At 37.7% G+C, this 26,051-nt stretch overlaps 1 protein-coding gene across 6 annotated transcripts in view; it reads right to left on the bottom strand.

Moving 5' to 3' along the window:
* Nucleotides 1–26,051, bottom strand: part of LOC105207766 (T-lymphocyte activation antigen CD86) — a 309,464-nt gene that overhangs the window by 103,383 nt on the left and 180,030 nt on the right. For 5 of the 6 annotated variants that reach the window (XM_039457591.1, XM_039457590.1, XM_039457592.1 and 2 more), the window contains one exon: nucleotides 5,087–7,694. In XM_039457591.1, the coding sequence (XP_039313525.1) occupies nucleotides 5,087–5,156 (70 nt within the window). In that variant the 5' untranslated portion in view covers nucleotides 5,157–7,694. Of the gene's footprint in view, nucleotides 1–5,086; nucleotides 7,695–11,854; nucleotides 12,037–26,051 lie in introns of those variants that run through there. The other variant, XM_011177406.3, reaches the window with a different exon arrangement.

The following is a 26,051-nucleotide window of genomic DNA, read 5'->3' as shown; positions in this document are numbered from 1 at the left end:
TTCTCGATGCGATCATGTTGGAATTTATTTACTTTTATTACACTGTAGAAGAGAAAATGATAATACAGCCCTCATTTACATTTTGTATAATAACTTTGTTAATAATCAGTATTTTTAATTGAAAACGTAACGATTGCATTCGTCAATGTGTTGTTCTATCGATTCTAGACTCAAAGTTATGAAATAGTTATTACTTTCTTTTCTAACTTTTTTTTTATATAAATCGAAAAATATGTATATAAGTTGAATAAATTGCTGCAAAGTTTTACGCAAAAAATTGCGTTTATACTATTCAAACGTAATATTCATTACGATTTAGCTCATAACGCGCTAAGATAAACGCTTCTCACGAATGCAGGTTATTCAAAACTCAGTTTGCATCCAATGGAGAATTATTATGTAATCTTTGCCTTCTGAAACGGATATCAGTTGTAACTATAGTTACAGTAACGTGTTCTGTCACGTATAATGGAAAGTTCAGGTATTCCCTTGCCTGGCGATGCCTGAAGGCTACGATAATTTTACGGCTCATTTGCATAATGCCGTCGGCCAGTCACGTGAATCACTTTGATAAGCTCAATAGTAATGGTTTACGTTCTCGCTCTCTCTTTCTACCCCCCTCCCCCAGAGCTCTCTCTCTCTCTCTCTCTCTTTCTCTCTACGTTCGTCTCTATGTTCGATTGTATCGGCATCTCTGCGGAGAGTTTCGATTTACTGTGCGGCTGTGCCGACCGGCTACACCGCAATTCAATTTTTCGGCATTCGCTATGATATAAAGTAGAATATAGACAAAGGGTTCCAGAGTTACCACGGATATTCTATGTATCCGGCGACAAAGGAAATTAAAAACGCGTCATCGTTATTGGAAAAACGAAGTACGTGACTGTGTCAAGTACTTGAATAGCGCAACATTGGAAAAACTGTCTCTAAAGGATATTTCAATCTTCCAGAGATTTCTTAAATATCTCGCGAGTGTCTTTTGAACTTTTGCGTCATTCCGGTAGTCTTGATATATCTCAACATTCAATAAACCAATGAAGCGTTAATTATTAAATAATACTATTCTCGCCGTCTGCGACGGCCAATCTTAACCCTTAAAACGACATTATTATCCGTTTTGACATGGAAACGACACACTAGGCATGGCACAATACCCAACCCAACTTTGATTACCCAGTAATATTCATAAAAATGAATATATCGCAACAAATTGTTTTTTCAATCGAAAAATTGACATTCAGAAATACAACGGTAAAATACGAGTAAATGTACATACAAGTTATAATAAAAAAAAAACAGAAATTAAAAAAAAATATTTTTTTTTTTTTCAAAAATTTGTATTTGCTGGTTTCCAAATAGGACAAAAGTCTTTTTAAATATTGTTTCAAAACTACAAACTTTAAATTTAAAGAAAAAAAAGTAGTTTTTCAAGAACAAACGTGCGATACATTATAACATATCCAGTACAAGCTTTCGGTAGTTATTATTTGAAAATTATTCGCTGATTGATGCTTTTTTTAGGCAAAAGATAAAAGATATCCTAGCTTGTTTTCTGACAAATCTGCCAAGTACATTAGCTAACTTTCAAATTATAAAAACGTCAATTTTCGAGAAAAAAAGTCTGGGTAGTCGTAGCCAGAGTGTCGCTTTAGAATTAAATGCGCGTGCATCTTATCGAAGCATCGCATGATTAGTTTAATGCTTTCGGGAAACAACGTATTTATCGGGTGCGTAAAAGTTGAGCTGGTGTCGAGTTTAATAACGCGTAGTGCAATTAATTGTGCAATTAATTGTGACGTTTAAAGGTGATGCAAGACAGCAGGCAAAGTTAGAATGTATCATAGCCTCTGTTACAGAGGTATATAATAACATCTACTCTCTTCTCTCTCTCTGCAACTTCAATGGAGCACTGCACGTTCTTGCGGCATCTCCTTCGCCCGTCCTCGACGAACTCGAGAGTTTGGCAAATTGGCTTCTCGACTTACAATCAACCGCATTCCACAAACGTGTTACAAGCCCGCTCGATATCTATAATTCTCTGGCTCAATGCTCGTCGAGAGAGACATCGGACTATCAATGTCCGGATAGCATTTACATATTATGCACATACAACTGTATCCGCGTGGATCGATGCATTAAGAAATTCGAGCAGCGAGTCGTCGAGATACGCCGCGAGCGAATTCACCCACGAAATCGATTCTCTCGCCCGCACGTCCTGCCGCTTTCGGTAGCGGTGATCAAAGTAAATTACAAAATCGCAAAATGAAAATAATCGTCGTATAGTAATGCAAATTCGACATTGATATAAAAAAGCAATTTGTATTTCCACGTCTCTCATTGTGCGGTGAATTGTCGACCCTTTCGATTCAGCGCGATAAATATTATCTCTTTTATCGGTTCAATGAAAATATCTCTTTCAAATAAATTTCTGATTTTATCGATATTTTCGAAATATCGGTTTATTATTAAAAAAAAAGTCGTAATTTATACAGCTTCTATTGACGCTGTAATGGTGATTTTGCGAATAAATAAAAGCAAAACTGTTGGTTCGAATTACGGATTGCGGAGTGCGGAGTCACAATACTGAGAGTCGCATCGAACTTGCTCGTTGTAATGTTGCAGTTATAATTAGCTTTCGTTTCAACGGTAACATGGACAAGTCGCAACAAATCGGAAAATATACACGGACAAACGAAGTCAGAGTCAGTCAGCCACTCGCAAATAACCTGTCGCTTAAAAATTCAATTTTCCGTAGCGTTCGTAAGAAAGTTCGAGCTCCTCGATGGAATTTCCGGACACCTCGTTCCTCGGGGCCAGAGATGGCACACGATGAAAGTCACCCGGAAGAGCGAAGGGAATGCCGTTGGGAAACGAGGAAAATTTGTTCTGCTAATTCGGGCAATGTTTATTTTCCCAAAGCTAACAGCCGGCAGAATCGAGACGCGTTAATTACAGGGCATGTCTAATTCGGTTTGTAGTTTTTCGAGGTCTAACGGTGTCGCAAAATTATATTCAAGTTTTTTGCTCATATGCAAATACACAAAGTTATCTGCCTACGTACTTCCAGTGGGCTCGATAATTTATCTCAATATTTACCCTTATCGTCAGTTTCTACGTGAAATTTGTAATAAATCAAACAGTATTCCTAAGTAAATTGCCCTAAAAAAAATGTAATGTTTGCTTTCCAATTTCTATTTTAAGTTTTTTAATAATATTTTTATATGAGTTTTCAATAATATATAACTGAGTAAACTGTACTCTTAATTTCTAATAGAATTTCTGTCTGAAAGGCAATTTCGCGATGCAGGAAAGTACCATAAATAGAATTTCCTTGCATCGGCAATGTGTCTGTATACGTGTAACATTATGGCCCCATATTATTCATCATTTCTGGACGTGGCAAAATTTCAGGTAATTTATATACGGTTTACTCGTGAAGCGTGTTTATGACGAACGAGTGAATTTCCGCTACATGTCCGACACGACATCCGATCGATATCTCCTTTAAGGAGTGTTCTAAATAATAAACCTTTTACACTATTTATAAAAACAAGCTTTTTCAATCTTCTAATGAGAAAAACGTCGGATTATAATCTGCAAATGACTCTGACAAAGATATAATATAATAGAAATACAGTTTGGGACAAAAGCAGCTTAGAACCTCTGATTTTAACAATCAAATCGCTCGTTGCTCCTACCAACTGTTCTTGATTTAACGTAATTTAGCATATATATAGCGATTTATGAATAACTCAGTATGTCGATAGAGTTCACTCTGAAATTATTGGCAGAATGCCTTTCGCCGAACGATCTCGAGCGATCTGGTTTAAAGCGCTTTATTCATGAGTCCATTCATTGCATGGAAATCAACTGGAATGCGATAGCGGGGCCCGCGGTATTTAAGAATACTGGAATACACGAGAAGCCATTCTACCTTTCGGTAATTCTTCGGCTCTCGGATAGGAACTACGTTCGGAATTCGTCTTATCACGCGAAATGTCACGATAACACGACTATTTTTTTTTATCCGTGGAAACCCTTTTCCGAGAAAAGAGAGCACGAATATCTGATAGAGCCGCCATCTCAATTTTTTTTTTTTTTACAAATGTCCGACTAATTATTTTATAGGTTACGGCGGATTAACTTCTAACAAATTATACCGCGAGATATTTAATTATCGAACGTCCTAGAAAACAAACTTGTATTAGAGTTAAATAAAAATAAATAAATAAAACTCCATCTCGTTCGATCCGTTAATAAACCACATCCTGTAAAAGCTGGTTAGCTCGAAGCTCATTAAATCGCAATATTCCATCGAAAATTGGGTCTCCCTTACAGTATTTTATTCGTGATATACATTTCGATATAATCGCGTGCGCGTGTGTGAAAAACAATACACCGTGTCGGTGTGGCCTATTTTACTGACACACTGGCGCTTTGTTCGAATGAGCGACAGAGTGTCGTTGCACCGTTTTAAGTTTATTTGGGCCATCAGGAAATAGCAAAAAAATATTCGTTTATCCACCGCTCTAGATTACATTCATGGAATTCTATTTAGTTAGCTCGAACGTATTTGTGCACTCGCACCTCGTAATAATCCGCTTAAAATTTTGATTATCGATCATAATCATCTATTTCATTTAGTCGCTAAATCACTGTGCGATGTAAATTGAGAACTTTATTCAAAAAAAGAGCGCACAAACGATTACAGAATATTCACCTAAAATTATCCCTTCCTCACCCTGTTTTGTAATTTTATTTTCAAAGAATACAATCTCTTTTCTCAAATTACTCAACTTTCATAATATATCTGCTTTAATATACAAGGTAAAAGTTTTAGGGCTTTTTCTCGCAACACTACTATTATGCTCTTTTTACAACAAATTTCTCAACTTAAAATATAATTTATCTTTTATAACGATAAATTTTCACGGCTGGCGCGATTAAGCAACAGATGACGGAGAACATCTCGCACGGCTCGGCCTTCTTTAGAGCCTTGTGGAAAAAAGAGCCGGCGCAATAATAATAATAATAATAATAATAATAATAATAATAATAATAATAATAAGTACAAGATCGCACTCACCTGTCTGATGCGAGAGGAACGTTATCAGGGGCAGCACGGCGCGCAGCCATCCTCCTCGATGATCCTTCATGCTGGGTATTTCTATGAGCGGTATCGGACGGCTCTTTTCTTACCCTTCTTCGCGGCGTTGACAACGACACAACGACGACAACGATGACGACGACGACGACGACGACGACGACGACGACGACGACGACGACGACGACGAAACTGATCTCGTTGTGTCACACTCGTCGCTCTTTTATTGACAGTTACTCACTGCAACATCCCGGCACTGAGCAATATCCATGAAGGACTCACACATCACCGTCATTCTTTCGTAGCTAATCGCGCACACCACTCGTCCATCGTATCACATGTCGTCCCCGATAAGGTCCATCATTTGCCTAGCGGCAACAATTGTCGATTATGGTTTTCCGGTGATAACTATCCGTAATCGCGATCAAACTTTCCTAACAAATGTTATTTTTCTGAAATAGCTGTTCGATGGCGTGACGCGACGCTCCTTTGTGGCAATCGCTCTTTCCGTGATCGTCCTCTTACGGATATTCAAACGAATCGACAGGTTATCAATGCTTTGATAAGGACCGTCATCCTCTGTCGGTCGTCGACGAACAACCCGCTCTCCCGATCCTCTTTGTGTCAAGTGTGTATCAAATTGGTTTTTACTTTCAAAGTAACTCGCGAATAATCTCCTCTCGAATCTTAGATTTCTTCCGTTTTCTCCTCGTGACAATTTTCTTCCTCGTCGAGATGCGCAACACACCGTCGAATTTTCACGAGTACGTTGATGCTCGAGTGCTCAAATCACGACACGACATCGTCGTATGTGCACGGCCGGAATTTCATTTGCCAACACTCGCTTTCCCACGTACAAGTTCGTGACACGCGGTTGACGATTATTGTCAGTTTAACGAAGCACATACGGCACCGTCCGCATTCCGGCTCGCCCAGAATTGCCCAGAATTGCCCAAAATTGCCCAGAATTGCCGGGCGCAAAACTAGGTTGACTCTCGCGGAATTAGAACGGCTTGCGACTCACGCGCGCACTCTCTTCTCTCTCGCCCCTGTATATTTTAAAGATTCCCGTAAAAGGGGATCCCGCGAAAGGGGTTCTTCGCAATCGCGCCGGAGTTCAGTTCATACAACTTCGCGGTACTTGGGTAATTAGGACTATCCGAGAAATTTATACGCTACACGGCTTTTATTCACGAGTTACGTGCCATTCTGCAAGTCCGCGTATAATGATACCCAAGAGATTCTCCGACTTTTCTAAACTCACATTGAAAGTAATTAATTACCGCGAGGCATGCGCGTCTTCGTACTTTAGATACTACGTTAATTACCTCTCTTCCGATTTACTTCTTAATTGCTCGTACACGTACGATTTATGCACTCCGGCACGTCGCGCCCGGGTCTCTGCGCGAGCTGTGTTTGATATGGCGTGTCAATATGGAAAGACCCCTTTTTCGATTCACATCGGGCGAGCTTTGAATCACGATGAGATGCTTCGTGACGCGTTAAACTACTCGATTTCGAAGTACCGACAAATATTTACCAAATCCGACACACTATTCCGAATCGTTTTCGCAATGACGTCACGGAAATCGGCCTAGTCCGCAAAAAAAATGTAAGGAAATCCGCGCACTCGTCGCTTTCTCCGACACTCGTCTAAGCACGCGCACGATCACTTGTCTCGGATAAATACACTCGATTCCTAATTTCCAATTAACCCTTGTTCAGTTCTTCCGAGGGGGATCTGGCATTCCAGGTCAACTTCACGAGGGAGGGAGAGAGAGAGAGAGAGAGAGAGAGAAAGCGATGCACAAATCAGTGTCCGCGTCGTAATTGATACGAAGCGTTTCGAGATCTCTGTTCGAGGTGCTAAGAGTGACCCAGCGCTTTTCGCTTCACACCTCGAGACATCTATCCTCTCGATAGAATTGCATTATTTATCAGACACGCTACGTGCCTCGCGCGGAGTTTTACGACCCAGCATTATCGATTGTCCGAACGAGCAGCCCCAGGTACACGCTTTAATTCACCGACCAGCGCATCGTTTGTGCCGCAACGTCTACGCCGCGACAACCGGCCTCTCGAAAGTTCGCAAGACATAGAATAAATCTGTTCTCAGCGGGCGGTGCTTTGATCATTCGAGATCAAGGCCACTCGAGCGACTCTCCTTTTTCCCTCCTCTCTCCTGGCGGATCAGTCGTCATGTAGAATCACAGTTTTAGATTTCCGCAGATTCCTCCTTGCCGCGCGTGATTGAAGCAGCTTCCGTGCCCGCTGCCGAATCTAGTGCGGCAAGTTTAAAGCGGCTCCTCGAGCAGCTCGCGTCAATGATTTGATCGATCTGAGATGAGGACAGGAGAGCTTGGGTTTTAGGCGACCTTCTAATCCCGGCTTAAGAAACCTCCATCTTCGGCTGGCAGCGTGTCATCGCGTTTCCCTTCCATGGGTGGTTGCGCTCCATTAACCCGAAACTGGGATGTACATTAATCGGTGATTGACCTTGAGTTTTCAATTTCTCCAAATTTCTTTCATCGCCACCTCGTACTTGGTTGTCGCTCGTAGAAAATGCCAGCTTCTTCGTATTTGTAGCGTTCTGCGACAAATAAAAAAATCACTCGTATTAAACGTCGTACGATCGATCGAATTCAACCTAATAATTATTTATAACAAGTCTCATATTTTCATGATACTTATATATTAGCGCGATTGTGAAATTTTGTCGCTTAATTAGACGATAAATAAAACTCAGGCAAATACTTGTAAATATTATATCAAACGGCCGGAGTAAAAATTATTGAAATCCAAGTCGTAAATTACAATGAAAAATACAAAAGTCCAGCCCATTTGGGTAAAATCTGTTTGTCAGAGTTCGCAGTGATGGATTTATAGGTTGATAGAAATCCACGGTAACCGACGAAAGTCCGGCGTAGGGTGGTATTTAAACGAATCTCGACAGTTAGAATGTGGGTACAAATCCCAAGATAGTTAAGGCGTCTTAAGCATCTTGTATGTATTCGTCCAATTCTGCACGAACGAGATGTAATTGGGTCTACCATCCCCGCGCCCTCCCAACGCCCATCTCTCTCGCAAGCCAGCCCGAAGTTCGCACAGCGGCACAACCAGCCGGGGAGAGATATACCAGCGTCGTCTACCAGGTGCACTCTCAAGTCCCTTGGATTAAAGTGCCGGAGCGCGCGCGCGCGCGAGTGCCGCAGAGTCACTCGTACAACTCGGTAGTTTAAGATTGACCGCGGAGTGACTCGATTACGACATACCTCGGAGCTTCGAAATTCGGTGGATTTTAGGATTTACTACACCCCGCCGGGGTAATCAGCTGCATCCCCCGTCCGAGCTTTTTCCGTTCTATGGATAATTGGGGCAGCTTAGCTATAATCTAATCAAGCGAATCCTTCATTTCAATCTCTCTGGGGGTCTTAAAGTCTTACTACATGGAAATTCCATAGCGCGCACGCGCGCGCGCGTTAAAGTATTTCACACGAAAAATATATTTTTCAAGCGGCACGTGTCATTTTGAAACATAAAGTTTAATGAAATGTAAATATAAATCGATGCGACAAATATGTCTGCGAAAAAGGTTGTAATAATTGAAGCCCATTTGTTATTAAATGTTAGCCTGCTGAATGTGTATTGTATATTCGCGCAACTATATTTCACGACAAATCAAGAATTTATATGAATGTGTATACGGATACAAATGCGAATGTATAACGCCACGGGGTGAGCATTGCAGGATTTGTACATCCAATTTCCAGACGACAGGGCTTAATAACCAAGGAACTTCCCTACGTATGCGTGTTAATTAAAGTACACACGCGTTACCCGAATTTCTCAAACTTTAACTACTCCTCCGTTGACCGAAAGTTTAAATAGCTCGCTGCACATTCGGCTGGTACGAAAGCGAGGAGGATGTAGAAAGCATACTAAACCAAGAGGCGGAGAGAGGCATGGCCATTTGCGTTAGATTTGTAATACAAACGTTCACATTCAATTTTGTATTCACGAGTGCGTTAATTAATATATCATTGTTCAAATATGTTGGAAATAATTATGTATCTCTAGTTTCAATTAATTGATCAAAATTATTTATTGAGATAGCACACGTAGTTCCTAGTTTGGCAACGAGATATATTCATCCGTTACGCGCGCGCGAGGGTGATTGAAAGAGGATACGACGGGGAGCTGACGAACGATGTTTCGACGTTAAAGACGTTAAAGGGGAGATGAGAAAAAGCCAACTGCTCCGCTTTGGCGCAGCTCGGGAATTTCTGTCGAACTCGAGAGATGAAGCAATATAACGTCTCGTACGGAGGCTAACGGGAAGCGAGAGCTAGTTCGATTACCCGGGAATTGGTCTTTCATCGTCGCTCTAATTCGACGGTTACGTGGCAGCTTTCCGGAAGACTCACGCGGTTACAACTTTGCAAGCAACCAACGATTGCAACGGTTACGAAGGAATTTGTCAACTGCTTCGGCTGTAGCCAATGAGCAGTGCTACGCGAAATCCGATTAGAAACGGATGTCGCGTTGTATAACTTGTTATGACGATGAAATCAAATTCATAATATTAATTTAGCAAAAGAACGCGAATTAGGAATCAATCGCGATCTAATAGCTTTTATTATTTCCGATTTTCATCGATGACGATTTTCTTCAATAATGTCAACATTTTTATTTTTGCAACTTGCTCGATGAAAAATGCTCTTCTCGAGATATTATTTGAAAAATATAATAAATAAGTATAAAAGAATTTTTCACAAATATTTCAATTTTATAAATTAACAATACAATTTAAAATAAATTGGTAACGCTGTGAGATAAAAGTTCTTTTATTACTATTTTTAATAAAAGCTAACACAAGATAATGCGTATGTACATGCAAATTTATTATATCGAAATTCAACATCAATGTTTAATTTTGATACGGTAAATTTTTATGTACACGCGACTATCTTGTGTTGGTTCTTAGTGACATTTTAATTCAGTAACTTTAGTCCGTAGAGCTTCAACTCAATTTGTTCGATGAAAAGCGTACTTCAATGATAATTGCAGATAATTCGGCAGATATTTTATTCATGGCAAGTTCCATTATAAAAGGAATGCACGGCGAAACGGACAAATAAATTTTGCATAAATATTTCACAATCGTCGTATTTAACGTTGTTGCAACAGAACTTTCGCTTTATTGTTATACACAATTACGTAAAAGATCATAAATAATTTAGCCACCTGCAAATCTGACCGTCCGGTTGTCATGAATATTTAACGACTGTTGCAGGCACGTCGCGCGATGCGAAATCTTTCTCATTCGTCGCGCCACGCTATTGCACTTTGCGTTGGTTGACCCCCTTTTTATCCGCAACGCCCACAATTGCCAGAAATTGGAACTGACCCAAACGTTCCGAATGATAGGTCTACTAACTTTTTACTCTTCGCGTAAAAATTATTTTTATCAACTTATTAGTAATAAGATAAGTAAATAGATAAAGCCATAGCGTAAATTAATAAGCTTGCTTGCAGCTCCGCTAAAAGCTTTCCTAATAATCCGCAATCAAATAAGAGAAGCCGTTACCATCGGGATTTGGCAAAGAACGATGATTCAAATAAATTCTTCACGCGTATAAAACTGATTCTGAAAACAAGATACGCGATATTGTTGCACGCAATCCGCCCCTCGTTACAACACTTTGCGAATTATGTCTGCGAAGTGCGGGCTTGCATGTAATCGACGAATGAAGCAATCCTCTCGTGCGGTGTAATCATAAAGTTCGTAACTACCTTTTCGCACGGTCAACTGGAAACTAACCGCTCATACGGTTGCCAAAAACCAAGCCACTATATCATTAACGCGATCAGCTCAAAGGAAATCTACGGGTCTAGGGAAATCCGTCACGCCTCACTCTTTGTCACTGTTACGCCTTTTCGATTTCTTCAATCACTCTTATCTTTAATGCCATTTAGATTTTTGCGGAAAGTAAAAAAAAAAATAAGGAAAAATATTTGGATTTTTCTAATATAATTCTATTAATTTAATATTTCTCATGATGCATCGAAATCACGTTTGCTCTTAAATTCTTTTTTTTAAATTTAATTAGAAGAGTAGACCGAATATTGCAATATTCTTCATATGCATCAAATATTTGGGACAGTCGAGATATTAATATTTATAAAAACGTTATATTATTTTTTTATTCAAATATATGTATGAGTTGTGAAAGCCACAAACGCAAGTATAATCAAGCCCGAGGCCGGCGAGGTTACGATACGAATGTATGCACGTTTGTACTTTAATAGCCGGAGATAATAGTGTGGCACGGAATCGTGGTATTCTGACAATGGTATAACGACGGTGCAAATAAGAGAGTGGTTTCTCGTTAGTCGCGATTGTAGCTGCGCCGCGCCGCCGGATGGCCAGCGACCAAGTGTCAGCTCCCGGGTACCAAAACCGCGACACGTCCTAAATTTCACGAGCGCTTGCATTTTATTCGTTTCGCACATGAAATCGTTACCGAAAAAAATTAATCGTAAAACGAGAAAATCTGAGCGAATATAAAATGGGCGACACTCGCATTCGGACGATGCAACTTCCGGAAGAAAGCACCAATAATGCAAATCTTCCGATCCACCACGTGGATCCTGCATTCAACTTTCCATAGTCTGTTAAACACAATGTTATCTTCGCATGCTGATTGATGAATTTAATTAAGACGCCTGTGCTCTCACTAACGAACTTACGCTCTTATCAGAATCGGATTCTAGTCGTGAGACGCGAACCGGATTTAAGTTGCCCGCGATATATAGGGTGTTATCACTACGTGGCGGCTTGCCCGCGACTGAGAGAGCTTTCGGACCAACCCCGTCCGAGTTTCCCGGATCGGCCGCAGTAGCGCTGCGTAACCGAATCCACCCCCGTTTTCTCATTCACTCCCTCTCTCTCTCTCTCTCTCTCTCTTTCTCTTTCTCTTTCTCGCTCTCGATCGTCTCTCTACCCTCTCCTATCCTTCGCTCGTTCCTCTTTCTCGCACCTACCAGCCACCAGCTTCCGTTGCCCCCACGACAAAAACAATTGCCTCTCCGTCTCCCTCCCCCCTGCGCGTCGCTGCCTCCTCGTCGTACTGTCCGATACGTATCTGCATTCCCTATGTATTAGGTAGTAAAGTGGCTCTACTCTTACCCTCCACGAGGAAATCTGGAATTCTTGTCGTATTTAAATTAGCATCTACGGCGACAGTGCTTAATGCCGGGTAAGGGAGGTGTGCTTGTTTCGCGTACGACGACACCCCGGAGCACTTTTTCAACTAGAGATCGGTAGCAATAAAAGAGGCAAAGTCATAAGGTAGATTGTAATTAAAAGTAAACGTCACAAGTAAGCCAATTCGAACAGTTTTATTGGCCGTTTAATAGATATTTGATACAGAATAACCATTTAAAAAATATATGCATGTGATAAAAGCAGGTAATATGAAATAGACTGATGAGATAACATTTCGTGTAGACGGAATTATGGAATACTTAAAGTAGAAAATACGGAATATAATTAAAATATTTACATTTGCCATCTTTTTTCATAAAAAATGATATCCTACACAATTTTTTATACATTTAATTTATTTTTCAAGTGCAATAATTTTTATTTTCTGTAAATCAGCATTTCAGAATACATATAAAAATATATAATTATTTTTTTATCCTATTTTGAATAATATTATTTATTTCAGATGATAATATTTATTTTGTATAATAATTTAAGATTTAATTTTATGTTTTTTATTATCCATATCCAATGCAGTAATGTTATTTCCTAGCGCTATTGTACTGCAAATGCAAAGATATAATATAAACTATTTGCGCTTCATTTATTGTGTTATTTATTACTGTTTCTAAAATTTGACCTGTATTCCATATTGTATTGTATTATATTTTTAAGACTCCTCATTTTCATCTATTTACTTTTTTGTCAATATTAAAGATGGAATTGAATTTTGAGGACTTTTATTAATTAGATATTAATACATTTTTTTCGAATGTTCCGTGCAAATTAGAATATGCATTTTTTATTATCTTAATATGTATTTATATCAAAATAATATCAATTAAAAACGAGTATTTCATATATTACTCCTGCTTTTCTCTATATTTTTAAATCTAATATTAAAAATAAACATATGTTAATATTTATTATTGACACATGTATTATTTTTATATAATTCAAGGTTTTAATGTTATACAATACATTAACCAATATATTATTTTTAATAATATCAAGATTTTAATATTATTAAAATCAATATATATAGATGTTATTAATAATAACATTAAAATCTTGATATTATTAAAAATAATATATTAGTTTGTGTGTGTGTGTGTGTGTGTGTACACACACATACACATAATTAAACAAATAGATAATTATAAATTATTAAAATAAATTTTCCATAAAAATACGCGATGATACTATGCACTTGTTGCGTAAAACTGCATGTCCAAAGGTACATGAAAAAATTTATGATTGTGATAAATATTTCTTTTAAGTCGCTGGAGAGAAATATGCTGTTACTGAGCAACAGAAAAACGAGAGAGAGATATGGAATCAGCAATTACTTCATTTAAACTTCATAAAACCGAATGGCCAATGATTATGTGCTTTATTCAATTGCGACGTAATCACGCAATACTGCGGATGAATGGCCAACGTATTACAGTGAATGATGTATTTACGTCGTAAAGCGTTCTTGGCAGTGATATTCGTTGAGAAATTTAAATAACGAGCGCTCATCGGCGAATTTAAAATACGCGATATTGCCGGTGAAAGATCCAATAGCGGGACACAATCCCTCTTACAGCAATCCTTCAGCAGAATATTTTTTTCGAAATTGAATCGGTATCAGAAAATACATAATGCATCAGCGGGCAAATATCTCAGTGGCTGACAGCTGTGATTTATTCGTTTGATTTTGTTGAGAACGGTCACTGAGATATCAAGAACGAAACGTGACATATACCTCACCGAAGAGGTCAATCGAAGGATGTTTCGTGCTGAGTCAATTTAATACGCGCGTCGTTTTTCTTACAAATTGTCATCGTAAAAAAAGAACGACAAATGGGCTCGGTGATTTTCACTCATTGTCAAATCGATAATTGAACGATTAAACTTTCACGTCGCTCCTAACTCAATGTCATCCTTAGGCGTTCGAGAGGAGCGACGTTTGCAATTTTCCCCAAAGAGAGCATTTCCGCCAGAAAAATCACACGAGCTTTATGCGTGCTCTAAAGTGTACTCTTTAACGCGAGCGTATCAGGAAGTGAGCGCCCAGGTCTCTTCACAGGTATTGACTTTCTAACAAAAGCGCTCTTCCGATAAAGCGTCAACTACACACTACCCCCGGACGATTCTCACCCTGCCTACCACACATTGTCCCCTTACTCTTCCTTCCGCCAGCCGGATAAGCCTGCCTGCCGCCCTACAGGTATTTCGATACACTCACCGACACGGCACCAGCAGCAGCTCAACCAGCTTCTGCCGTAAAATAATTAATTTTCAACAGGCAACAAACCATTAAAGTGCTCGGACTGGCGTGCGCATGTAATTATCGGCATGCGTTAGAAACATGATATTCTTTTGAAGCCGGCGCACCTTTGTACCGAACAAAAAACAAAGATCGAGTGCTAATTGAGGTCGAGAGTCGTCAACTCGATGAGGAAAGCTCGATTTATCGCCCGGCCGATTCGATCGATTTGTTATTCGATCTACGTCGGTGGTTTAACACTTTTTACTCCCTCAAAAATCAATTTTGCTTTTTGCACAATAAATGCCAATGCGAGAATTATATATTAAAATCAAAAGAGGGAATTATATGTCATACTTGGATAAATTATTTTGTAAGAGTACAAATAAATGTTCATGATTTTAACGCAAGTAAAATGATTGAATATCCGATAACAAAATAAAATGCATCAGACATACGCTTTAGGGTTTATTTTAAAGTTGCATATTACGGCCACGTCCTGATTCCATTTTGATTGACGTTCTGCATTGTTAATGCTTCGTGCGAATATTTGGTCTTTCCTATAGGATAAACAGTTAGCAATCACATAGCAGTCGATTAGATTCTACGTCTGCAATTATTGATTAATGGTCGATAATTAATAAAACTGTCATTCGTGCAAAATTCGATAATTTGATACACGTTTCCGTCAAGAATGATTTAATTTCTTCCAGACAATTACAGACGTTTCACTTGACTTAAACAATTGTGTTTCGTAAAATTGCCAGTGCGCGCAGCTGACAATGTTTTTCGTTTTAAGAAAAATTTATGCGATCCATGCCATATCGTCTATATTACTATGTCCGAAGGCAGATATACCATGCGCGATAAATGAGCTTATTACATTTTGCTGCGTTCACTATAAGTACACAATTGCGGCACACGATATTTCCATATTACTGAACTCTGAACAATATATTACCCCAGCATAATGTATGCGTACATATGCAGGGTATTGCTATTCCTGACAAAATACTTGTTAAAATCATTACCAGCTTCGTCAGAAACAGTAATGTTATATGCATGCATTGTGTGTGCGTTGCATATCCCAACATTGGCGTTTCGGCTCGTATTGACATTTTACCTATACTTACATCAATAATGCATGTACGTATACATGTTCAAATGCGTTTGTCCGATTTGGGTATTTCTAATTAAAGGATTGCTAATTAAAATACTTAATTAACCATCTCTACTTGAATTGTCATCGAAACGTTATTGAAATATAATACTACTTTTAGTCATACGAAGAATGTTTCATGATCAATCAATAACTCGTTATAAAATCAAGTAATTTTTTACACAGAATAAATGGTGCGGACAAAATTGTTATTATTTATTATATTAGGTCCATCATCACAATTTAAAATGATTTATTAAGTACTTGGCAACGGAATCCTTTGTCAAAAATTAGGGCATTTTAACATGTTTAATAAAACAGCGAGACAACTGAAACTGTCTCGCTAAGAGAAATCGTCTGGTCATTAAGTATAATCAGACGTTCCTTTTATTGGGACAGATACAGACTCAATCCATATTGTGATATATGGATTAAATTAAAGGTTTTATATGCGGTATATTTTCTAAATGACCATCCTTTTTTTTTATCCGTAGATACATGCATTATATAAAGCATTTTGAAATAGAGCTCATACGTATGTACATATGTATATTGAGAGAAAAAAAATTCCTAAATTTTAATAAATATTTATTCAAATAATACTAACATTTACTCACGGGACGTAAATATTTATTTCATAAAAAAATGATATCTAAATTAAATTAGTACTTTTTTGTACTAAATAAATATATATTTACATTTAGTACTATTCGAATATTTATTAAAATTTAATAATTTTTCTCCCAGTGCGCAAATGCAGAGGACATTTTATACATATGTATATATATATATATATATATATATATATATATATATATATATATATATATATATACACACAGGAGATGAATCCATGAAATCGATCTCAATTTCTTTTTAACAGATACGATAACCAGCAAATGCCATTTAAGTGTTAATTGCATCGATTTCGCTCGCGGATAATTCGATTCGCGTATCTCTTTCATTATCCTCAACCCCGCACCGTATAATTCATTCGGCAGCGGACAATTCCCGATATGAGATTTTCTCGACTTGATAAAACGACAATATCGCGTCCGTGTTTTCTATAGTAACAGATTAAATCTCCAGCGCAAGTAAAGATTTCTCTTATACTTCAATTATACAACTGCGAATCACGCGCCGCTAATACTTGTTTTTCGAGCTGTAATACATTGCGCGCGATAACTTTTAACTTAGCTTTTAACCAACTAATTTTATATCAATCTCTCACGTCAGAAACTGGCTCTTCCTTCCAATGAGATGTTTTACCAATACGCCGTTTGTTAACTCGTGAGTGTGTTGCCCGTGAGTAAACCTCGGATTATGTAAAGGATTGTACTGCAAACAGTATAATTTAATCTTTTTTTCGATTTTTCCTGACCTACTTCGTCTCTCACGCAAGGCGTTCAATTATCCTTGTTCTTTTTTCTATTTATTTCCTACCTGTCTTACTGCAAATTGAAGCAGAATGGATAAGTTAATTCTCTTGTTTGCCATTTAAGTTTTGCCGACCAAGAATAGAAGAAAGCATATTAACCTATCAATAGCAATGTTATACAAAATAGCTTTGATGTATGAGATGGTGTAAAATATAAGATATAACACTGCATCTCAATTATAATTGACAGAATTTTATTGAAAATACAAAATATTTTTTTTCTTAACATTGTACAACATATATGGTATAATACAATTTTGTAAAACTATTCCTTTATAAAATAAATCACAAGTTTGTTAAAAATGTAATTAAAGAGTAATAATGTCTCTCTTGCTAAGATACGTTAAATCTCATATTATCGCTGCTGAGTTAAATTTTAAAGACCAAGGCTCACGCGACTGCACACCTCATTAAATTGCACCTCATTTAACAGCTAAATTTAAAGCCATTTGATTACAGAATTGAGTACAGCTAAATAAACGATCTTTCTGTTTTTATTAGATTTCTGATGTTTGATATCTTTTTTTTATTTTTTATTTTTTTTATTATTGACGTCTATAAACAGCAAGTGCTAATCAAATAAATCTATGAGCTAATATAATTTTCAAGATTAAACCAGAACAAAATAACGTTTTCGACATTTTATATTTTATTACTAATTATAATATATCCCCTTGCAGATTCTCTCAGAGAGAGAGGAGCCAGTCAGTCGCTTCATAATCGGACTTTCTTTGCCGTTATCCTCTCGCTTTTTCTCGTTATACTCTTTTGCCTACGCCTCCCTTTTCCTGCGCGATGCGTCCCAACCCCTGTCGTTCTGCTTCTGCGGCATCGCATAATACTACCGCGAGAGATTATCTTAATGGCGTCACAACTTTCCGACGAGCATCATGTTATCGGGCCTTTAATACTACGTTAAGTACAGCACTCCTCGCAGAAACGCTAAGGACGATTCGCAAAAAATCGCGCTGTTGCTGACGCGAAACCTACGCTAAGATTATTTCACGCTATCTCGTCTCGTCGTTTATCCGGATGCACATTTGTAATCTCCATTAGTTTCTTAACTGGAGAAATTCACTTTCCCCGGGTAATCATTGAATAGCGGGTAATATTGTTTTTACGTCGAACCGAGTTAGTCGTGCTAAAAGATATTTATATCAATTAAATGAAAATATTTATTCAGCCGCGAAGTAAATGTAACATTGTGTGATGAGATAAATAAATCGTTTTTTCAACCATTCATATTGCATTAAAGTAATTGTTGGTAATGCAATTGATATTGAATTGAAGTATCACTTATTGTATATACGACTCATTAAATAGCTGTAAAATTTATAACTAAAATTAAATATTGCTTAAATATAAAACCTACATTATATTTGCAGTCACTTGTTAATTAAAATATATTTAAAAATAATCGCATCACGTATACAGAGTATTTCCCGTAACTCGATCATTTAAAGAAAAACGTCTTACTTGATTCATTTGGATCTCTCGATGTAAAGAAAAGTTGCTAAATGCATACCTATTTAATATTTTACATTTTTATTTCATGTAAGCAGCATTTAGAAATAAAAACAGAAAATAAATAAGAAATTAGGCAATCGGTTTTCTAAATTGTACCTTTTGCAGTATGTTGCAGAAAAGCTTATAACAAATTAATTTGTTAATACAAGGAAAGGTGTTTAACATGTAATAATAGATGTCTAAAATATCAAGTTATAATTTCGAATTTTGCAAACAGCACCAAATGCGAAATAAAAAATAGCTCAAGTGTACACATTTGGCAACTCTCCTCTACGTTTCAATTTCACTTAAATTTATAGTTTTTAAGTTTAAGATCGACTTAAAATCAATAATATCGTATAGTTACATTTGTTTCTTTACGAACTACATTACTACGTTAATGAAAACGTTACCATCTCATTAAAGAAAACGTTGACGATATCGAAATCTCGTAAAGTAGTAAGCACGGAAAAAAGCTGTCTAATATGTGCTCCTCGAAACAAACTTTTCTCTTTGATATATTTTTAAATGATCGAGTTACAGAAAAAACTCTGTGTAAGAGATCTAATTATTAAATATAAACAGATTGATTTAGAAATTTATGTCTAAAAAGTGTGAATTAAAATGCACATAAAATTTAAGTTTAGGAGTTCAAAAAGAATTTAATCGTACAATTTGATATTTTAATGCAATATCAACGGTTACAAAACAATAACACTGGTCGCAATAACAATGATTGCAAAACAATTTATTTACCTAATTACAATGTTATATTTACATCGCGACTATAACACAAATTCAATTTTCATTTTCATTTAATTTACACAAATATCCATTCGCACAAATAACTCGATTAAAAAATAAATAACATAAAAATCATGTTAACAGCTATAAAATTTGATGCATAAAATTATAAACTTAATATGTAAAATAAATCGTATATGATAAAAGTTTATAAATTGGGATAATAAAGGTTTACAATAGATGTGAGATCCAGGGCTCCAGAATTTAGCATTTTTAAGTATAATAATTAGTGTAACAGCCAACGATGTACGAAATCGATTCAAACCGAGCAAAGGCGCGCGAATAAACACGAAGGAACGTGTGCCTCGCCATAGGTGCAAACGGCATCGTCAGTAAGTAGTGGCTGCAGCAAGCAAGTCATTCGCGTTTGTTCGCGCTTGCTCAAATTTCCCCTTTTTTTTATAAATCTACGAAACTTGTCGCTTTTTTTCTTGCAACAATCTTCATGCATGCTGGGGAAGAAGGCTGATCGCGACTTAACAACAGTCGTACACTGCATACGATGCATTTATTAACGCTCGAGCGGCAGCAGGCGTGGTGTCATGCACGAGATTACGTGTCGGTTGTTATTTTCTCGCGAAGCAGAGCGCGCGATAGGCGGCATACGGAATCACCCGGTACCCAGCGATAATAAGGCATGTCGTGACTGGAAAGTTGTAAACAGCGCTCCGAGTATGATAACAGCGACGAGATTCCCGGGTGCATTAAACGACACCCGCTCTCGCTAACTCGCGCCACGCGCGAGAAACGTCTCAAAGGCGAAGCCGCCGCGAGATAGGGATCTATCCGTGCCGGGGGATGAAACGGCTGATCGTGTTCCCGTGAGTCCTGCCGTCGTCTCTCGCAACGGTCTTGCAAAGAGATCGTAGATAAACGGCATTTTTGTACTCGCGACTGGTGGTCGAACGCGAGTTGGTAATTCGTGATTATCAAGACGGAACGCACAGGCGACGTTCTAGCCCGATCAAAAATTCCCACTTTTTGCCGCGACTCGCGCGTCACGCGATAATCTAATTACCCGTCTACCTGCCCGTCGCACCTGACGTTACAACGGGAGAGAACGCTCACGCCGGTTTTCACGATTCGTCGCTAACACAAGCAACCCCTTGTCCTTGCCGCCACCGCCGTCGTCGTCGTCGTCGTCGTCGTCGTCGTCGACGACGTCGACAACGACGCAAGCTCGCTTTACCCGCGACTCTGGTTCTTCTTCACCTTCACCGCAGAACTACGGCTTTAAATCATAACTACGTACCGTCGTTTAGAGTGGCGCAAGAAATGAAGACAAATGCTAGGGGATGTTATGAAGGGGAAACGCGATAGCTGCGGACATGAAGATTCGTTGCGTGCACTCCTTGACGCTGTTCGGGGCGCAGCATCCAACCGAGCGAGGCGAAAGCGAACTTTCGGAAAGTACGCCGACAATCTCTCCTTCTTTCTCTCCCCGGCGTTGTTGATGAAAATTTGAACGATTCTACTCGGTCGCTCGTTTCACGTCACGCCGTTCCTCCGTATCTCCTTCATTTCTCTCCGGGGAATTCTCCGAAAGTGTCTATCCGAGAACGTTGTCCGGAAGTTCGGTCGTTTCCCAATGAACATCGGTCGGTCGATTAATTTTAAAACGAGCGAGCGACGGGATCGTTCCGTTTGTAGACGCGTAACATCGTCGTTAACTTTCGGGACCCTGGACTCGGGCGACGTTATTATTACCGAGTTAAATCCTAAGCGATGAGACTGCCACGTACAAAGTTTAATCGTCGATTTACCTCTCCTCCCTCTCTGTCTGAAATTCCGTATCTCGTGGACCTCGAGTATCAATGTGTTATGTGACCGTAAAGTCTCGTTAAGCGCTGCTACCTATTTTGCACTTTTCTCTTTTTTTTTTACGAGAGAATACAACTTAAATATCACGTGTTAACATGCAATTTTTGTCCCATAAGAATTTTATGTCACAGATGTCGAAGGTTAAATGAAGAAAAATGGTGGCGTTATAGTTTTCAGTTATAAAACATAGTTAAGTTTAAAAGATACGTTTAAAAGACCAATTAAATTTCAAATCGATGTAGGTACGGAAATAACAATGTACCAAATGAAAATCAAATGGATTTTTATTTATAGCTTGGCTATAAATTGGTTTAATGTTGTAAACTATGTGTAGGATTTACATAAAATTCGATAGAAGTTGCTTAATTGAAACTTTAAACAAAGAATAATTGATTCTATTTATGAAGAACAGTTCCGGAATTACCCGCACATTAAAGTATTATCTCATCAAAGTAAATTGGATGAAGTAATAGCTTCGCGTTGATAAAAACAGATAAGCATTCATAAACTGAAATCTGAGGAAGATATTTGATAATTTTGTAAACCGTTTACTTTCCGTAAGTGAACCGCAACGCGGTAAAGTAAATAATTTCCAAATCAAAAACTGGAAAACCACGATCTTGTTGTACCGATAAGTCAATTAGAATCAAATGCCATTAGACTGGCCCATTATCGGAACGAAAGAGATTCTCAGCACAGATAATAGATAAGCTACATCGAGAGCGCTTCAGCATGAAATTCAACGTGAAATACACCGGCGGACGGAGAACTCTAACCATTTGCATGTGGGAACGCACGAAAAGGGAGAGAACAATAGTGCCGCGTGAGTAATGTTTCAATTTTTTCCCCTAGGATCCTTTATATACACGACCACGAATATATACGCCGGATCCAGGAATACAAAAGTCGTCGTATATATTCGAAGACAGTACCGGTGCAGCCTCGATCCTCGCTCGATTATTCGTTAAGTAAATTTATTAATGGCAAAGGGCTTGTTCGATGTTGTCTCGGTGGAGAGAGAGGGGGGGGAGGGAGAGAGAGAGAGAGAAAAAGAGAGAGAAGTCACTCTGCACGTGATACGGCGAAATCGATTTTCTGCGGCCGCGGTAGCGCCGCGCGCCATGGCAATTTTACGACTTTCAAAAATAAAGTTTTCGCGTACGTGGAAACAACCATCTTTCCGAAAAATTTCTTACTTATCCCGGGCAGTAGCGAAAGAAAAGCACCGTTTAACGTCGGCACGTTTGCTTTCCACTTCATAAATAATTTAAGAGGCGTATAAATATTCACAACAAGCGCGCGCCCGTTTCACGCGTATCAGCCTCTCCCGACCTTTTGGTATAGAATTCTCGCCGTTGAAGAAACAATTTTCCGAAAGTATGGCACTTACACAGCCCTTTTTCTGTCGCGGCTTCGATTACAGTAATTTTCGCACCCGCGATACGGCGAGTTCCAGGAGTGGTGCGTGATTAGCCGTTCGCACGTGGTGTAGCCGACGAGAGCGGCGGAGGGGGATTTGATCGACACTTCTTGTTTTCGACGCGTGATCGTTAAAACGCGAGCGTGCACGCGACGCATAAATTGCGATTCGCAATCGCATTTATCGGATTATCGAGCGTAACGCAACGCATTAGTTTAGCTAGCTCCAAATGACTGCCGCTCCACCAACTATTCGCATAAATATTAGTTAAAGCTATCCGCAATTACAATTAAGCCTCACAAGGAGAACGAGTTACGTTGTAAAGGTGATATTTTAAAAGCCAGCGTTACCAATCGAAAGATCAAAGGTGATCAAATCTTGAAATCCTATTGATCTGTATTCAACTTGGACCGGAACATGTCTCAAAATAATTGATACAATTTATTCGAAATGAAAAAATATAAAATATGTAAAAACGATTTTGTACATCGGATGAAGCCTTTTACGTTCGAAGAACATATATTGAATCCTGCACAGAATTATCGACTAACGTGTGCATTTCTATTAATGTAGATTAACATTAATCTCGGTTTAATTTACTCGATCTAATTTTTAGAAAAAGATGAAAAGTAAGTTAAATCGAGATTAAAATTAATCTGCATTGGTAGAAATGGACATTAATGTCCATTTCTCGTGACATTCATATTGTAATCCTTCAAGCAGCTGGTGTAATAATAATAATCTGACGTGTAAATTTTTAACTCTCAGACGTCCGAGTAACGAGATTTCGAATCTCTTGCGCGAGATCAATTTTTTCAATGCGTTCATTACGCTTTCTCGAATAAAATTTGAATAAAATTCAAAAAAGAAGTTGCATAAATAATTCGCTCACCAGTTGCATCCGTCGTGCATTGTTATTCCATCGATGCCAATTTCTGTTCGCCTCGAAATTCGAGGAAGACGATTCGTCCACATCGATGCACACGCGCACTCGACAAATCGTGACTCGCGTAAAATGCAATCGATTGCGATCGCGCACGCAAATTTACACGATACGCAATTTAACATTACATTGCCGACGCCGTATTTACCTTCGCATACACATGTTCATTTCAACCACGTGTTCATTTTCGATGAGCGGAAAGAACGAGAGAAACGCGTCGATAATCCCAGGACAGCGAAAAAATCGCCGGCAATATTTCAATTTTGATAGGCTTGACGTATGTAATATCCGCGTAATAATCTCTTCGGCGATTATCGTGCTACGTCGATCGACGAGTGATTACCAAATATTATCGTATCATCAAGGGAAAAACGCATTATCAAATCAATCAACCCCCGATACTCGTCCGACAATGCCCACTTGATCGGCGATCGAAAAAAAAAAAAAATGATAAGAGTAAGACTGCTTATTGCAAATACTCTTTTATTTTTTTCAAGGTAGAGTTTTTTAATTATTCAAAAGTACAGTTATATTTTTAAATAAAAATAAACAGGACTATTCAAAATAATATTGTTTAAAATATGCTTAAAATAAAATAAAATATAGTTATTTAGTAGATATTATTTTAAATAACTATTTATGATCTATCTTTAGTTTTATATTTTAACCAAGTTTCTGGTACATATTTTATAATTTTATTTTAAATATCGTATGTGTGTTACATTTCAGATTTCTAAAAATTAATAAATAAATATAAAATTTCAGAGAAAGAGATTTGAACCTCTTCCTTCCCATTGGATATACCCATACTTTTGTATCATCGAGAGAGAGAAGAATTTCGAAATTGATATTTCGTTTGACAATATTTCTCTCGACTGAGAAAAAAAAAACGAAAACAAATTCCTCACATTTCCAATGTTAATTCAATGCAATCATGCACAAGGATGTAAACATGTTTTTCCTAGATGAGGGACCGCTAAATACTTTTACGCTAAATAATATCAAAAAAGAAAAACGCGTTACAAGCATTTCATATTTCAATAATGTCGCTTTTCGTGTACGGAAAGCAGGAGAAAAGAATGAAAAAGGCGCGTGCATTCGTTCCCGATCTTGACTAAATGCAATAATAAATTGTAACGTGTTTATCTGTGAGCTTTTGGGACTGAAGCTCTAGGGTCTCTTTATGTAATAAAATGTTTTACTTTTTCATGTCTTTTGATGTCTTTGTCCCTAAGTATATTTTAGTAGTTTAATAGATATTAAAAACTTACAATTAGTTATTTACTATTTATTCATTAGTACGAGGAAAAAATTAAATTGGGGCGTTCGAAGATCACTTGAGCGTAAATTTTATAAAATCACGGCTTTGATAATAAACAAGCGTATCCTTCCAATCGGGCGGCAGAAAGTGCCTTTCGAGAAAATGGGTCATCGAAAAACAAACGTGAGTCTGCCGAGTGATTCTCGGAATTTCTGGCAATCGCTGTCGGGCGCGAGACGTCTCGCGCACGCAGTTTCTGTCGTGCCATAAGGACAAGTCGATCGTGCGCGTTACTCTATAACGTATCCTGGTTCCTTGTGGGAACGAATTACGCACACGTGTATTCCCAGGAAGCGGAGTGACGTTAAGAGACAGTGACGTCTAATAGACCGAAATAGATTCTACGGCTGCGATCTGATATATACTGTCGGTGCTGAAAAATTTATTATAGCATATTCCTGTGTAAAAAAAATCGATAGAATTAGATAAGAAAAAATCTGAACATTCCTAAAGTGCTTTTGGTTCATAAATTCATATTTGTTAAACTGTTTTCCATGTTAGTTATATAATTGAGCAATCGTCTTTAACCTAATTTGATGCTAAAAAAAGTTTGAAGCTCTCTGGTTTCTAAGTTCAATTTTTTACAAGAAAAAAAATAAAAAATTTAAAAAGTTATAAATTTTTTTAGTAAAATTCATTTATTTTTTATGTTTTATTTTACGATTTTTTTTAAATATGTTACAATTAAAATCTTTATAAAATTGTTATATTTCTATGTTTTATGTTTAAAGTATATTCAGTTTTATTTTAATTCAAAGAGCTATAAATACGGCAACCAATTAAACGTGCTGGAGTCATTTTGATTCCGGTGTGATTATTATGGAATTTTCAAGAGGTATGACCACGAAGAATTAATTAGTATCTATCTGATTGCAAAATTGATATTATCTATCTGATTTATCGAAATTGTTATTAGCTTATGTTTTCAATTTATATATGATGCATTTATTTAATGCGATTATTTAATATTAGATTTCGTACTTCTTATACATAAATAATTTAATATTTCTTACA

Source organism: Solenopsis invicta, chromosome 14 (assembly GCF_016802725.1).
Source record: "Solenopsis invicta isolate M01_SB chromosome 14, UNIL_Sinv_3.0, whole genome shotgun sequence".
In the NCBI taxonomy this organism is placed as follows: Eukaryota; Metazoa; Arthropoda; class Insecta; order Hymenoptera; family Formicidae; genus Solenopsis; species Solenopsis invicta.
The sequence above is the reverse complement of the archived record's forward strand: the minus strand, read 5'-3'. Positions and strand labels throughout refer to the sequence as shown.